The sequence below is a fragment of the Gossypium hirsutum genome, chromosome D10 (genome assembly GCF_007990345.1).
Source record: "Gossypium hirsutum isolate 1008001.06 chromosome D10, Gossypium_hirsutum_v2.1, whole genome shotgun sequence".
NCBI classification, from domain to species: domain Eukaryota; kingdom Viridiplantae; phylum Streptophyta; class Magnoliopsida; order Malvales; family Malvaceae; genus Gossypium; species Gossypium hirsutum.
In genome coordinates, this window is record NC_053446.1 from 49,541,892 (window position 1) to 49,558,393 (window position 16,502).

The 16,502-nt window shown below is 31.8% G+C and overlaps 1 protein-coding gene across 3 annotated transcripts; it reads left to right on the plus strand.

Annotated features, from left to right (window-relative positions):
- The first annotated feature begins 9,599 nt into the window (after positions 1–9,599).
- LOC107916083 (uncharacterized) lies at positions 9,600–16,197 on the plus strand. 3 transcript variants are annotated; one of them, XR_005919471.1, is made up of 5 exons: positions 9,600–9,723; positions 9,844–9,976; positions 10,155–10,253; positions 10,356–11,044; positions 11,144–16,197. XR_005919471.1 is itself a non-coding variant. In XM_016845257.2 (5 exons), the coding sequence occupies exons 2-5, from the start codon at positions 9,922–9,924 to the stop codon at positions 10,773–10,775; spliced, it is 360 nt and encodes a 119-aa protein (XP_016700746.1). In that variant the 5' UTR covers positions 9,600–9,723; positions 9,844–9,921; the 3' UTR covers positions 10,776–10,921. The 3 variants fall into 3 exon arrangements, 1 of the variants encoding a protein (XP_016700746.1); XM_016845257.2 differs by lacking the exon at positions 11,144–16,197 and having other exon boundaries at positions 10,356–10,424; positions 10,639–10,921; XR_005919472.1 differs by lacking the exon at positions 11,144–16,197 and having other exon boundaries at positions 9,606–9,976; positions 10,117–10,253; positions 10,356–10,921.
- The last annotated feature ends 305 nt before the right edge of the window (positions 16,198–16,502 follow it).

Below are 16,502 nucleotides of genomic sequence, written 5' to 3' on the forward strand. Positions count from 1 at the left end.
CGTAACGTCCCCAATCATATGTGGATTGCCAACTACTAGAAGTTGCAGTCATTCCCCAGTACGTATTTCCAACATCGAACATTGACCCACCGTGATGCATGTCCCTTCCACTAACCGAGTGTCGTACAGGAGTTGTGTATTTCATACTGCCACCAAACACGGGCGCTTCCGTGTTCTATCTTCCACTAATGGAGTGTCGGATAGGGGTTGTGTATTCCTTTCAAACAGCAGCAGATGTTGAAGTCGCAAATGCTTCATTTGGTGATAAAAATTGAACATATAACTCAAGATAGGGTGATCCACTAGCGAGATGAGTCTGCACCATCGCCTTCAAGCTACGACCACATTTGATATCAAATGAGTCATATGTCACGGGATCAACTGAAGCACAAAATCGATACTTATTAGACGAAACTCTCATTGGCGTCGTTCTGAATATTTTGCGCCTAATTCTTTTACGAAGTTCTGTCAAATCTATGTTCTGGTTAAAAACCAGTCGCGTCGTGTTCTCCGATAAAAAGACAACACCATTCTCGGTGTCACGGACCACTTAACAACACTAATACGTTCACTCATATTCAATTTCTATTCTGCTTAGCCTCTCTAATTTTTCTTGTTGTAACTTATGCAACCTGAGAATGAAATTTGGCTCATTTATAGCCTAAGGCCAAACAAGAACTACTGTAGAAAAAGAGCGTCCACATGGGAGCTTTTTTCAGTAATTTTGCTGATAGTGCATCCTGCTTGAAGCGTTTTTGACACTATTTTTTCAGAACCGTCTTTTCAAAATTATTTTTTCAAGAACCACTGTAGAAAAAGAGTGTTCATGTGGTAGCTTTTTTTAGTAATTTTGCAGACAGTGCATCCTACTTGAAGTGTTTTTGAAACTACTTTTTTAGAACCGTCTTCTCAAAATTATTTTTTCAAGAACTATTGTAGAAAAAGAGCGTCCACATCCTACTTCAAGCGTTTTTTACATTACCTTTTTAGAACCGTCTTCTCAAAATTAATTTTTCTGAAACTATTGTAGAAAAAAAAACAAAATTCTTATTGTCAATATAATTTTTTCTAAGCTCTTAACCTAAACACAAAATTATTTTTAAAAAAACTAAACCCTAATTTAATTAATTTTCTTAAAAACTCTAAACCCTCATTTAATTAATTTATTTTAAACCCTTAAAACCTAATTTAATTATTTTTTAAAAACTCTAAACTCTAATTTATTTTTTAAAATTCTTAAACCTTAAATAAATAAAATCCTAAATTATTTTAACAAAATCCTAACACTACAACCCTAAAACCCTAAACCCACAAACCCTAGGGACTAAACATGTAAATAGCCCTAACTCTAGAAAAACACGGACTAAATTGGGTCCCTAAGGGAACGATTTTGCCACGTCAGCAAAACACATCCATGTCAGCGCGTTTTGTGCTGACATGGCAAAATCGCTCCCTTAGGGACGCAATTAGTTGAAATTTCCCCCTAAAACGCACCTACATGGACGCGTTTTGCATATTTTGGCCCTTTCTGGTAAATAATGAAAAACTTGGCCCATTTCCATAGATAAAGTTGGAAATGGGCCTTTATTGGTAAAATGATCCATATATTATGCCTAATTTCAGCATTTAATTTTTAATTTATCAAACAATATTTTAAATATTTTCATCAACTCAGTTTAAAAAATTATTAAAATATATTTTCCGTAATTAAAATAAAATATATTATTTGATTCTACTTTATTCCTTTTATTTAAAAAACAAACAAAATATATCTATAATAGAATTAGAACACAAATCAATAACTGTATTAATAAAATATTTAATTTACTACTCAATTAAAAATTTATTTTGATATGTTTATATATTTTAATTTTATCATGCACTTTATCAGATTCACCAGTTGTATATTTTGATAATATATTTGATTGAGTTGGTGTCATAACTTAACTCGATACAAACTCGTAAACAATGTAATTTATTTCTTTTAATTTTAATATCATACATATTTAATATGTTATTATTTATTAGTTTCAAATCATAAATTTTTATTATATATTATATATTATTTTTAAACACATATTTATATTTTATATTTTTAATTTCCACGCATATATGTATGATAAAATTTTTAATAATATTTTAAATATTAATTTCAAATATTTTATTATTTACTTCCTTTTATATAAGTATAACATCACGATTCATTATCTTTATTTTCTGATAACTTCAAGAAACTAAGATATAATTAGTAAATTTCATGAAAAGAAAACCTACTATTTAAATCATACCTAACCTTCTTCATGACTATACCCTAATTAATGTTTTGATGTGTTTTATTATTATTGGCATCAATAAAAAAAACTAATATAGTATATTTGGTCTAATTTTCTTTTTATTTATTTTTAAAATATTTATTTATCACTTTGTTTAAGTCCAAAATGTTGTTTGTTCTTTTGTAAAAAAAAAACCCTATTTTTATTTATTAAAATTGTTTAAGAGTTGTAGTAGTAGACCTGGTTTTGTTTTGTAGGATCTGCCTTTTTATTAATTTATTTCAACAAAGCCCCTTAAAATTAATTATTTAATGGTCATCATTCCTTAATTTTTTTATTAATTAATGTTCAGTGATACAAATCTGTTTCTTATTACATTTTATATAATGTATCAACAAAGCCCCTTAAAATTAATTATTTGATGGTCATCATTCCTTAATTTTTTTTATTAATTAATGTTCAGTGATACAAATCTGTTTCTTATTACATTTTATATAATGTACAAACTGATAGATATTGTATATATGAAGTGTAATAATTCCCTTTTCCCTATAAAAAAACAAAACAAAGGAAGAGATGTTAGTTAAAATGTTAAAATTAAAATACTAAAAGTTATAGTTTTTTAATTTTAATTTTATTATGTTTATTTTTTTAATAATTTTATTATAGATTTTGATCATATCTGTTTTTTTTTTTACATAATGTCTAGAACTACCCATAACCCCACTCTAACCCATAAATAAAAGGATAATGCGCTTCAGCACACTCAAACTCACATCCTCTACATTGATAACAATGTCCATATCAATCAAATTAAGACAAAACAATTTTCATAATATATTTTTTATTTTTACTAAAATTATGTTTATTATTTTATAAAATAATTGAGTATTTGATAATTATATACTAAGTAATAGTATAGATAGTTGCATTGCAAATTATTAATACATCAAATTTTAGAAACATTAAATTAGGATTTGATTTGATTTCACCTCACTTTAGGTTATGGCAGTTGGTTTTATCTTTGGGGTCAACGTTTAACTGCAAGGCTTACCATCAAAGTTTCTTTTTCTTTTTTTTATTATGTATTGTTGGAAAATAATTATTGAGTGAAGAATGATAATTGAATATTGTTGAAAAATAATTATTGAGTGATGAATGATAATTGTATTTCTTGGTTTAATATTGTATTTTTCCATACAGTTGTATCTTTTGAAAAACTGTATCTTTTGGTTTAATATTGAATTTTTTCATTCATTGTCTCTATTCACCCATGTCTATTAATTTTTCAACAAATCTCTTCATTCATTTCCTCTCCTCTATATAAAGTCAAGTTAGGAGATTTCAAAAACATATTATCAAAAACTATCAATATCAAAACTTCCTTCTAGTTCATTTCTCCTGGTAATAGAGAAAGGCAAGATTGTGTTCGATTGATCACTGTTGTTGTGCTACTACTGTGATCGTTTGTTGTTGTATCTTGGGAGACAGACATTCAAATTACTCAAAGCACCGAGGAGAGGACGAATTTGTCTTAAGGAAATTGTTTATATAGACCTCAACAAAATTCTTCTTCTAATTTTTAACCTTGTCCGATTACAAGTATTCTATTGTGTTACTGCTACTGCATTGTTTTGCATTATCACTGTTACTGACATATTAATACTACATACGATATCAAATTTTCTTACAATCTTAAGACAGATTAATTGTTGTAGTTTTAATCTAAGGCGTACAAATTACCATCATAACTTATTTAAGATTGGTTTATGCTTTTGTTACAGATTTTAATTTATTTATAGATTATGGTTCTTTATTCCGATTAAAGAAATGTCTCATACGTCAAACAACTCATCCAATTTAAAGGCTGAGGCGATTGTCACTGCTCAGGCTCAGGTTGCAAGCCAAACGTTACCTGTGACTATAAGTCACAATAAAAAGCCTGCAAAATTCACTGGAGAGAATTTTAAAACATGGCAACAAAAAATGTTGTTCTTTTTGACCATGTTGAATATGACAAATTTTTTGAATGATGATCCTCCTATTTTTAGAGAGGATGAGGAAGATGCTATTACTGCCTTCAACATTGCCGAAGCATGGAACAACTCTGATTTCTTATGTCGTAACTACATTTTGAACAGTTTATCTGATGAACTTTATGAAGTATATAGTATCAAGAAAACAACTAAAGAATTATGGGAATCGCTAGACCATAAGTACAAAACTGAAGATGCTGGTGCTAAGAAATTCTTAGTTGCCAAGTTTTTAAACTTTGTAATGGTTGATTCTAAAACTGTTGTAAATCAGGTGCAAGAATTTCAACTGATCATTCATGGTATTCTCGCAGAAGGAATAGAGATGAGTGAATCGTTTCAGGTGGTAGTCATTATTGAAAAACTTCCCCTGCTTGGAATGACTTTAAAAACTATTTTAAGCATAAAAGAAAGGAAATGACGATGGAATATCTGATTGTTAGACTTCGAATTGAAGAAGACAATCAGGTGCGGCTAAAAGGCTAAACAAAGCAACCAATCCTAACTTTGCCAAGGCAAACGTAGTGGAAGTTAAGAAGGACTCTAATAAAAGAAAACATTTTCAGACTGGGTCTAAACTAGGACCAAAAGGCGGTGTTTTTAAGAAACCAAAATTCCAAGGAAAATGCTTTAATTGCAATAAGATGGGACACAAGTCATCCAATTGTAGGCTTCCAAAAAAGGCCAGAACAAACGAGGCCAACGCTGTGGAAAATATTTCTAAAGAAGTATCTGATCTTAACCTCTGTGCTGTAATTTTTGAAGTCAACTTGGTTGATTCAAATCCAAGAGAATGGTGGCTTGATACTGGTGTCACACATTATATTTGTTGTAACAACGACTCCTTTTTTGAGTTGGTTCCTTGCGAGAAAGGAGAGAACCTCTATATGCGCAACACTACAACTTCCAAGATTAAGGGGAAACACACTGTAATTTTGAAGTTGACTTCTAGAAAATTGTTGAAACTTCAAAATGTGCCTAACATAAGCAAGAATCTTGTCCCTGGGACCCTCCTAAGTATGCATGGCTTTAGGATGATATTTGAATCCTAGAAGTTAGTTTTGTCAAAAAGGGGAACATTTGTGGGAAAGGGATATATATTAAATGATATGTGGAAACTCAATGCTATCTCTGTAAAAACTAATACTATGAATGAGAATAATGCTTCTTCTTCTGTTTATATGCTTGACTCATTTGATTTATGGAATGGTCAGCTCGGACATGTTAATTCTAATACTTTACGTAAATTAATTAACTTAGGGCACATTCATTCATTTCACATTAATTATAGTCATAAATGTGAAACGTGTGTTGAGGCAAAACTAACAAGGTCTTCATTTCAATCTGTTGAAAGAAATATTGAATCACTTGATCTAATACATAGTGTTATTTGTGACTTAAAGTTTATTCAAACTAGAAGAGGGAATAAATATTTTATTACATTCATTGATGATAGCACAAAATATTGCTATGTATATTTGCTTAAAAGCAAAGATGAAGCTATAGAGAAATTTGTTCTCTATGAGTAGGAAGTTGAACCCCAACTTAATAAAAGAATTAAGAGGGTAAGAAGTGACAGTGGTGGTAAATATGTTGAACCATTTGGTAAATTTTTTGTAAACATGGTATTATTCATGAAGTGACACCACCATACTCACCTTAATCTAGTGGAGTAACAGAGCATAAAAATCAAACCCTAAAAGAAATGATGAACGCAATGCTAGGAAGTTCTAGGTTGTCACAAAACATGTAGGGGAATGTGTTTTATCAGCAAATTACTTTTTAAATAAGGTGCCCCGTAAGAAAAAGAAAAAAACACCATATGAGTTATGAAAGAGCAGTGAACCTTCCTACAACTACTTGAAAGCGTGGGGGTGTCTTGTAAAGGTAATGGTTCCTTTGCCGACGCAAATGAAAATAAGTCCTAAGACAGTAGATTGTATTTTCATTGGTTATTTACGCCACAACAATGCCTATCGGTTTCTTGTACATGAATCAAAGAATCCTGAAATTTAAAAGAATACGATATTGGAATCTAAAAATACCTCATTCTTTAAAAATATATTCCTTTGTAAGACTAGGGAAGATGGGTCAAGTTCAACAAAACAAACTTCAGAAACTATTGATAGTCAAGACTTTCAACAAGAAGTTGAAATCAAGGCAGAACCAAGAAGAAGTAAAAGGGCAAGGGTGGAAAAGTCTTTTGGATCAAATTTTCTAACCTATATGCTAGAAACTGAACCTCAAACTTATAGTGAAGTTATATGCTCATCTGAAAGCATTTTCTGGAAAGATGCTATCAAGAGTGAAATTGATTCCATCATGAAAAATCATACATGAGAATTAATGGATCTAACTCAGGGAATTAAACCACTAAATTCTAAATAGATTTTTAAACGAAAAATGAAAGTATATGGAACAATTGATACGTACAAGGCCAGATTGGTTATAAAAGGTTATAGACAAAAGGAAAGCATTGATTGCTTTGATATATTTTCTCTTGTATCAAGAATAACTTCTATAACGATGATACTTGTTATTACCGCTTTGCGGAATCTAAAAGTTCATCAAATGGATGTTAAGACAACTTTTCTAAATGGAGATCTTGATGAGGAGATTTACATGGAATAACCTGAGGGTCATGTAACTCTAGGGCAAGAAAGAGAAGTCTGTAGATTGGTAAAATATTGGTATGGACTTAAGCAAGCACCAAAGCAGTGGCATGAAAAGTTTGACAGTGTCATGATATCAAATGGATTTAAAGTTAATGAGTGTATGTCAAAACCACTGTTGATGGATATGTAATTCTATGTTTATATGTTGATGACATACTCATTGTTGGAAGTAACAATGAAATGGTAAAACGTACCAAAAACTTGTTAAATTCAAGATTTGATATGAAAGATATGGGAGTTGCTGACGTGATATTGGGCATCTAAATCAAAAGGTCATCTGAAGGTCTTGTATTGACTCAATCACACTACATAGACAAGATTCTTGAGAATTTGGCAAGGATGATTTTGATGTAGCCAAAACTCTGATAGATATAAATCAACATCTGTCCAAAAACAAAGGTGAAAGTATTGACCAAGTGGAATATGAAAGAGTCATAGGTATTCTAATGTATCTTATGTGTTGTACTAGACTTGATATTGCTTTTACTGTAAGCAGTTTAAGCAGATTCACAAGCAATCTAGGAAAAACCACTGGAAAGTGATTGTGAAGGTATTAAGATATCTCAGATATACTCGAAACTACAGATTACATTATTCTAGAGATGTTGTTGTGTTAGAAGGATTCTCCAGTGCCAGTTGGATATCTGATATTCAAGATGCCAAAGGCACAGGTGGTTATATTTTCACATTGAGAGGATGAGATGTGTCATGGAAATCCTCAAGGTAAACGATTATAATCAGATCCACAATGGAATATGAGTTTGTAGCTCTAGACAAATATGGAGAAGAGGCAGAATGACTACGAAAATTTTAGAGGATATTTTTGAATTGTCAAAGCCTATGCCCACAATATGCATATATTGTGATAACCAAGCAACATTTGGTAGAGCACAGAACGCAATGTATAATGGTAAGTCGAGACACATGCGTCATCGACACAATACCATAAGACAATTGATCTCAACTGAAGTTATCTCTATTGATTTTGTAAGATCGAAAGATAACACTGCAAATCCGCTAACCAAAAGGTTAAACCAATATCAATTTGATAAAACATCGTAAGGAATGGGACTAAATCCAATGAACATTTAAGGCGCTATGTGAAGGAAAACCCAACCTAGTTGACTAGAAATCCTAAGATCTAGGTTCAATGGGACAACCTACTTGCATAGACCTTGTGATGCCATTGTGGGGGTTCTTATCCCGAGTTCATTCCTATGATGAAAATAGTGATTAAAATGTGGAAAAGGTTAAGAAATGCTTTTAAAGACCATTTTCTATTTAGGTGAAATGGGCAACATAAGTCACCTATGTGAGAGTGAAGTGGGGCCGCTTCAAAGAGACTATTGGGGCATAATTCTCTAAGCTCCTGTAGAACTAGGAGGATGTTCACGACCATATGAACATAACCATTAGAACCAAAAATCTTGCCAGTGAAGCATTTGCGTGAGGAATACAATCGTTAACACAAACGACAGAACAGTTCAAGGACATCGTGTCTACTGGTTAGCTAGTAAAGTAAATATACTTTCACAAGTGAAGGTTCAAGGGTTGATGCCTACCTATCCTATGCAAATATCGAACGTAGAATCTATCACCTCTTTGAGTCTCGTTGATCCATCAATTTCATTCATGTAGGGGATTGTAGGAAAATAATTATTGAGTGAAGAATAATAATTGAATATTGTTGGAAAATAATTATTGAGTGATGAATGATAATTATATCTCTTGGTTTAATATTGTATTTTTTCATACAGTTGTATCTTTTGAAAAAATGTATCTCTTGGTTTAATATTGAATTTTTTTCATTCATTGTCTCTATTCACACATGTCTATTAATTTTTCAACAAACCTCTTCATTCATTTCCTCTCCTCTATATAAAGCCAAGTTAAGAGATTTCAAAAACATATCATAAAAAACTATCAATATCAAAACTTCCTTTTAAATTCATTTCTCCTGGTAATAGAGAAAGACAAGATTGTGTTCGATTGATCACTATTGTTGTGCTACTATTGTGATCACTTGTTGTTGTATCCTGGGACACAGATGTTCAACGTTACTCAAAGCACCGAGAAGAGGACGAATTTATCTTAAGGAAACTGTTTATACATGCCTCAACAAAATTCTTCTTCTAATTTTTAACTCTATTCGATTACAGGTATTTTGTTGTGTTACTGCTACTGCACTGTTTTGCATTATCATTGTTACTGACATATTAATACTACATACGATATCTGATTTTCCTACATGTATTTATGAGCTTAATTGAATAAAAAGTCTTCAAATTATACCGCTTTTTTGAGTTACTTACCCTCTTTTTCATCAAATTAGGTAATTAAATTATTATGTAATTATTATGTACCTCTACTGTTATTTTATTTTAAAAAAATCCTTCAATCAATCAAAAGTTGACACATGGTAATTTCTGAGTTAATCTTATATTTTTTAATTAAAAATTATTAAAAATTATTTTACAATTTTTTTTTAAAAGACTGGGCTGCAATTATATTCAAAGAAATCAAAAAAGAAAAACAAAAACAATATAACCAAAGTCATGGCCAGGCCAAAGAGCCCAAACCCATCCTAACGAAAAAAACAAGCCCTATATAACTAGAGAAATTCATTTCAAAATAAACCCTAAAAAATATCATCACAGCCAGCCACCATTTCGGACGGTCTCTTTTCTTCTCTGCAACACTTCTTCAAGCAGTACATCATGATTCTTAACTTCTTTATCATTGGTAAAAGTATTTCTATGATAAGTGATTTTTCTCACTATTATGGTCGTTCCTCTAATGGATCAACATAGGTCTTGAAATTCTTTTCCATTTTTTGACTTCCATATTTCTTTAAAATTCCAGAACCCAATCCCTAAGTCTTTCAAAATGAAAGAGCCAGCCTCCCCTTCCTCCTAAATATTTCACCGGAGAATCTTCAATATGCTCGACCAGCGCCTTGCTTACAACCGCACTGGAGAGGCTAGAACTAATATATGTATTTTCATTTTCCTTTAAACCTTCTTTTGCTAAAAGATGAGATACTTTAATTTTTTTGTCTCCTTGCATGTCGAAAATCACAAATAACGAAGTTATTGCATAATCATTTAGCATCAATAATATATGCTCTAATTTCAGATCCATCTTCCTCCCTATTTTAAATTTTTTAATGATAGCTAACGCATCACCCTCGACTTCAACTCGTAAGAATCCATATTCTGCCCCAAATCGAATCGCCTGGACGTATACGAGTGCTTCTACTGTGAATACTATTGGTATGTGTTTGTTTCTGTATATTTTCATTTTTAAGACTTGACCCAAGAAATTTCTGATAACAATCCTTGTACACGATCTATTATTCTGTCTTTTAAATGCAGCGTCAAAATTGATTTTGACATTCAAGTCATCTGGTGGCCTCCAATTCTCATTAGCTATTATGTTGACAGGTTCCTTTGTATTTACCCCTTCAATTTCCTGCATGTAGTCTAGAATAAATTGGACAAATCTCTCTTCTGTTTGTACCTTATTTTCATGAAGCAACTTATATTTGGCTGACCATAAACCCCATACAGTACACACAATACTTTTTATCTGACTGTTTGATTTTTTTTCAAATAAGTAATGCATCCAGTCCTTATATTGTACCTGATTTTGTTCCAGGGGACATCCAATTCCTAGCCTTGTCTATACACCAGCTGCAAAAAAGTAGTTTTGAAATACATGTTCTCTTGTTTCATTACTATTTTTGCATCTTGGGCAGGTCGCTGAATCTTGTATTTTGCATTGAAACATATTAGAAAAAAGTAGGTAGAAAATTATTTAAGGTCTTCCATACCAAAATTCTTGTTCTAGACAACAAGTTCACCTTCCATAATTCTTTTTACATGGGTTTGTAAAGAATTTGGTTTTGCTATAAATTTGTTGATCTTTCCATTTGTATTAATTTTTTGTACCCTGTTCGTACTGTTTAAACTCCCGAAGCCTCACCTCGCCATATGACTTTGTCAAATTCTTTCTCAAGCGGGAGTGGATACAAAGAATCCTTGCTGTGTCATCTTGGTGGAAGGTTTGCTGAATTAACTCCTTCCATTGATATTAGTCTTGTTCAATTAAATTAGAGACTAACACAAGATTTTGGGTAATACCTGGAAATTGAATCTTGTAGTCATCCGAGCCTGGAACCCAAGGGTCATTCCCTTTTTAAGAAGTCATTTTGCCAACCATAGGCTTCTCCAGGCATATGATGGTATGTTCCCTAACCGTGCATGCATAAAATCTGAGTTTGGATAATATTTGGCTTTTAAAGATTTGGCTAATAATGAATTTGAGTAATAAATTAAACAACTCTGTTTAGCTAACATTGCCACATTAAACTTTGAAAGGTATTGAAATCCCATTCCCCATCCTCTTTCAACTCACCAAGCTTACTCCATTCACACCAGTGGATTCCACGTTTTTTAAGACTTTTTTGCCACCAAAATCGGCTTATAATATTTTCCAATTCTTTGCACAGTGATTTTGGTAATAAAAAACATGTAATAGAATACGTTGGAATAGCCTGCAATACTGTTTTATGAAAACTTCTTTTCCCCCTACCGACAAGAATCTAGTGCTCCACCTTCTAACCTTACTAATCATCCTATCCTTTAGTATTTGGAAAGATTTTTTTTATCCTTTCCAATCATATTAGGTAAACCTAGATATTTCTCTGGGTTTCTGAAGGTTTGAATTCCCAATATGCTAGCAACTTGTTCCCAAATTTGCTCAAAAACATTTGTGCTAAAACATGCCATTGACTTTTCAAAGTTAATACATTGACCTGAACATACTTTATATTCTCGTAATACCTCTTTAAGATTATATGCTCCCTTAACTGTTGCGTCCCCAAAAAGAATGCAGTTGTTGCAAACAATAAATGTGTGATTAAGAGACCTTTTTGACCAACCTTTACTCCCTTTAGAGAACCTTCCCTAGCTGCAAGCCTCATCAAGGATGACAAACCTTCACTACAAATTAAGAATAAATATGGACTTAAAAGGGTCACCTTGACGCAAACCCCTCATTGGTCTCAAACATTTGCCCATCACCCCATTCACACAAACTGAATAATTAACTATGCGTACACATTTCATGATTAAAGAGACAAAAGACTTGGCAAATCCCATTTTTTGCATGACTTTTTCCAAGAGAAATCACTCCACCATGTTGTATGCCTTACTCATATCCAGTTTTAGGGCTCGACTTCAATTATTGCCTATTCTTCTTTGTTTTAATGAATGCATTAATTCATAAGCCAAGTGAATAATGTCAGTGATGAGTCTACCTGGAACAAATGCACTCTGGGCCCTATCAATACATTTATCAAGAACTTGTTGAAGCCTATTTGCCATCGTCTTAGTGATAACCTTGTACACAACTGTGCATAGGCTAATAGGTTGAAAATTCTTGAGGTTGGTAGGACTTGCCTCTTTTGCTATAAGCGCAATGGCTGTTAAATTAACTCCATCAACCAATCCTCCCTTATTTAAAATCTCAAGATAGAAATTACCAACTTCTTGTCCAATAATATACCAAAACCTTGGGAAAAATAAAGTTGGAAAACCATCACATCTGGTCGCTTTTATTGGTCTCATGTTCTGAAGAGCCAAAAAAACTTCGTCGCTGGTAAAGTATTTATTAGAATGATATTCATAGAATCTGAGATGTATGTATCAATTCCTTAAAATATGTATTCAAGATTACCAATCCCTCCTGATGAAAACAAGTTTTCAAAATACTGTTTAGCCATTTCCTCCATTGCTCTTTTGTTAAAAACTAGTTGATCGTGTTCATTTTTTAGTTCTTCAATCCTGTTTACTCTTTTTCTATGAGAAGAAAATTTGTAGAAAAATTTTGTATTCATACCTCATTCTTTCAACTAATTCAACCTAGCTTGTTGCTCCCAATAATTTTCTTCTTTATCAATTTTTAAATTCAAATAGATTTTAGCATTAATTAATTCAACCAAGTTTTTAGTCGTCCTTTCCATTCCATCAAGGTTTACAATTTGGGCTAGTAACTTAGTTGCCAATCCTCTTCGTAACTTTCTGTTTCCTATCTTTGTAAACCTTTACCTACCAATTTTAATTTCTCCATCACCCTTCCATTATACATTGCCTAAAGCCTTTTCACTTCTGTCTCATAAGAAGTTTCCATAGTCCAACATTGTTCAAATCTAAATTATTTCCTTCTTTTAAGCATCCCTTCAGTTTTGGTTTGTAAAAATAGAGGGCAATGGTCCAAGAAAGAATGAGGCAAATGTCTCATTGTGAATTCAGGGAATAACTTTAACCATTTTTTGTTTGTAACCCTTTTTCAAGTCGTTCTTTTATGTTTGTTGTTGGGAGAATACCATGTTCCCATGTAAATCACTTTCCAGCATAACCCACATCTTCCAGTTGATAATCATTAAGAATTATCCAAAATTCTTCCATTCGACCTTCATCCCTTGGTAAGCCCCCTTCCTTTTCGAAAGCATATAAAATCTCATTAAAGTCACCACAAACCAACCAATTTGGCTCATGTTCTCTCCCTAACCTCCTTAGAATATCCCAAGCTTCACTTCTTCCACGAGCCTCAGATGCACCATAGAAACTGGTCAATCTCCAATTTTCCCTTACTTCACTATCCTCAATATTGATGTCAATGTGATGTTTGGAGAAACTTCTTAAATTGATCGCTACTTCACTTTTCCAACCAAGACTTAACCCCCCTCTCATTCCCATTGCTAGAACATCAATACAACAATTAAATCTACACTGTTGTCGAACTCTTTCCATTCAAGAATTATCTAACTTTGTCTCTATAAAGAAGACAATTTGAGGATTATAAATTTTTAGCATATCTTAAAGTCTTTTTACGCCCTGTGGACTCCTCAATCCACAAACGTTTCAACTTAAGATTTTTATTGTGTCCGGTTGGCTTGCCTATTGGCTGCTGTTGATATCTTATTTTTATAATAGGTTCCTCTCTGTTCCCCTTGTCCATTCACAACTATATGACTTTCTAACCTAAATCTCTTTTTCCCTTCTTTGTTCTCTAATGGAATCTTTTCCATATCCTCAACCATATCTTCCCTCTCCTTATTGCTTTGCCATATTACCCATTTTCCTTTTTCTTACTGCTTCTCTCCTCTTAATTTAAGCCCCAAAGTATGACTAATAAATCCCAATTCTTGTCGCAAACCAAAGCTATTACGAACATCTTCCTTACCAGCCCCTCTCCAAAAAGTACTCCTTATATTATCTTCCCGTAACCAAACACTTGAAGTAATGCTCGCCCTCTAGGTTGTGCCCTAAGTGAAACATCCCATCCATATTCCACTTCTTTCAATCCTAGGTTAATCCTTTTATGACAAAATTTGTCTCCATGTCCCAAACATCCACAAAGAAAGCAAAATAAAGACAATTTTTCATAATGAAATCTCACAAATATCGGATCTGAATGGGAAATCAAAATCTACTTTTTCCTCTTAAGTGAATTTCTAATATCAATCTAAACTCTAATTCGCATGAAATTTCTAAAGCCTTGATTAAGCTGTTTTGTGTATCATGATCCAAAAATTTGCCAATAAAATTTCCCAATAATTGTGCCACATGATCAGTAAAAAAACTAGGTGGATGGTCATGAATTTGCACCCAATAATCAGAAAAAACTAATGGAACAGAACTCGGGTCCTCGCCGTTTTTAATTTATAGAGGATGAGAAGATGGTTATTAAAAGTCCAAGGTGTTCCACTTATCACTCGTTCCAAGTCAACCTCATAGAAAAATCTGAACAGGTATCATTTTACTCCAAGTTCAGAGATTTGAATTCCCCCCAACGGATGCCATAAATTAGCCATCGTATTTTTCATAGCCAAGAAATTGACCACGCTTGCTGTGAGAGCACATCCAACTAAGCATAAATCATATAGTGGTTGTTGCGGTCCTTCCTCTACTGCAAATTGAAACCCTTCATCTTCTTCCTCATCAAGACTCAAGTTTGCCAAATCATTGTCCACGAATGCCATCTCAACTCGCATAACAGATTAATGTATATTGGATTGAAAAAAAACCTTGGATTCTTTACAAAAATAGTTTTGTGTAATCGCACCTAAGCAAAAGCTTTTCCTAAAAAAGAAAAAAAAACCTAAACTTTATTTTCGGCAAAGCAAAGAGTAATAAACACAAATAAAAAAACACAATCGTAACCCTAGACTTTGCTAGACGGAAGAACGTGCCATTTATTAGGCAGACTCTTCAAGTCGTATTTTATATATATATCATTATGTTAAAAATATTTGAAATTACTAACTCCTTTATATATCATATAAACATCAACTAATTTTTTTATATATATTTTTCTTCATATATAATATTTGTATGTTAAATATTTATCTTATCCACCTATACTGTAGGTATGGTGATTTTTAATATTATAAAATGAAATAATTATTTCAAATATGCTTATTATTTTATATATAAAATATTTCAAGTATCATTAAATTTTCATCTATATTGTGGGTATAATATTTCAAATGTCATTATGTTTATATGTGAACTATTTCAAATACACATACAAAAATATATAATACTAAAATTTACTACAAAATATTACACATCAAAATTATACTTACTAAAAATAACGATGTTTGCAATAATTATTTGGTTGTATAAATAAAAGAGTTATTAATTAAAAATAAAAAAAACTTAAAAAATATATTTATTAATTAAAAACATTAGTTAAATTTTAAAAAAAAATCTTGAAACAACATGAAATAACAAATACAAATGTGCTTAGAAGAGCAATCAAATTTGGGATTCAAGGATGAAATCACTATTATTTAACCATTTAACTAGAGGAGCTAATGGGTTAAAAATATCAATTAAAAGTAAAAAAAGAATAAGCTTGAAACAATATGAAATAAAAAAAAAATACAAATGTGAGTAGGAGAGGAATCAATCCTAAAACTTACAAATAAAACCACTAACATTTAATCATTTAACTAAATGAGCTGATATGTTAAAAAAGCCAGAAAATGCCCTTTATAGAACGCACTTTCAACTGAGGTGGCTGAACTGAAAGTATGCCCTGTAGGACACATTTTCAGTAAAAAACTCATCGAGCAAGGCACCTTTTCACTTTCTCTCTCCAAAATCGACCCATTTCCTTAATTTTTTTTATTTTGGCATTTTCAACAAATTTAGCCTATTGTTTTACTTTTTTTTTTATAATTTTTATATTATACTTTACCTTTTAATATAACTCTAACTTTCTATAGTATTTTTAATAAATTGATGTATTAATTCAAAGATAATTTTTAGAAGAAATAACTTATACCATTATAAATGGTGTAGTAAAAAAAAAATATTTTGGTAATTTTGTTAGGAAATACTTGGATAACACATAGTAATTGGTTGAAAGTGTAATTATAACACTCTCTTGTAATTATAAAGATTTGTAATTCCCTATTTGTGTTTGGCTAATAGAGTGTAATTGCATTA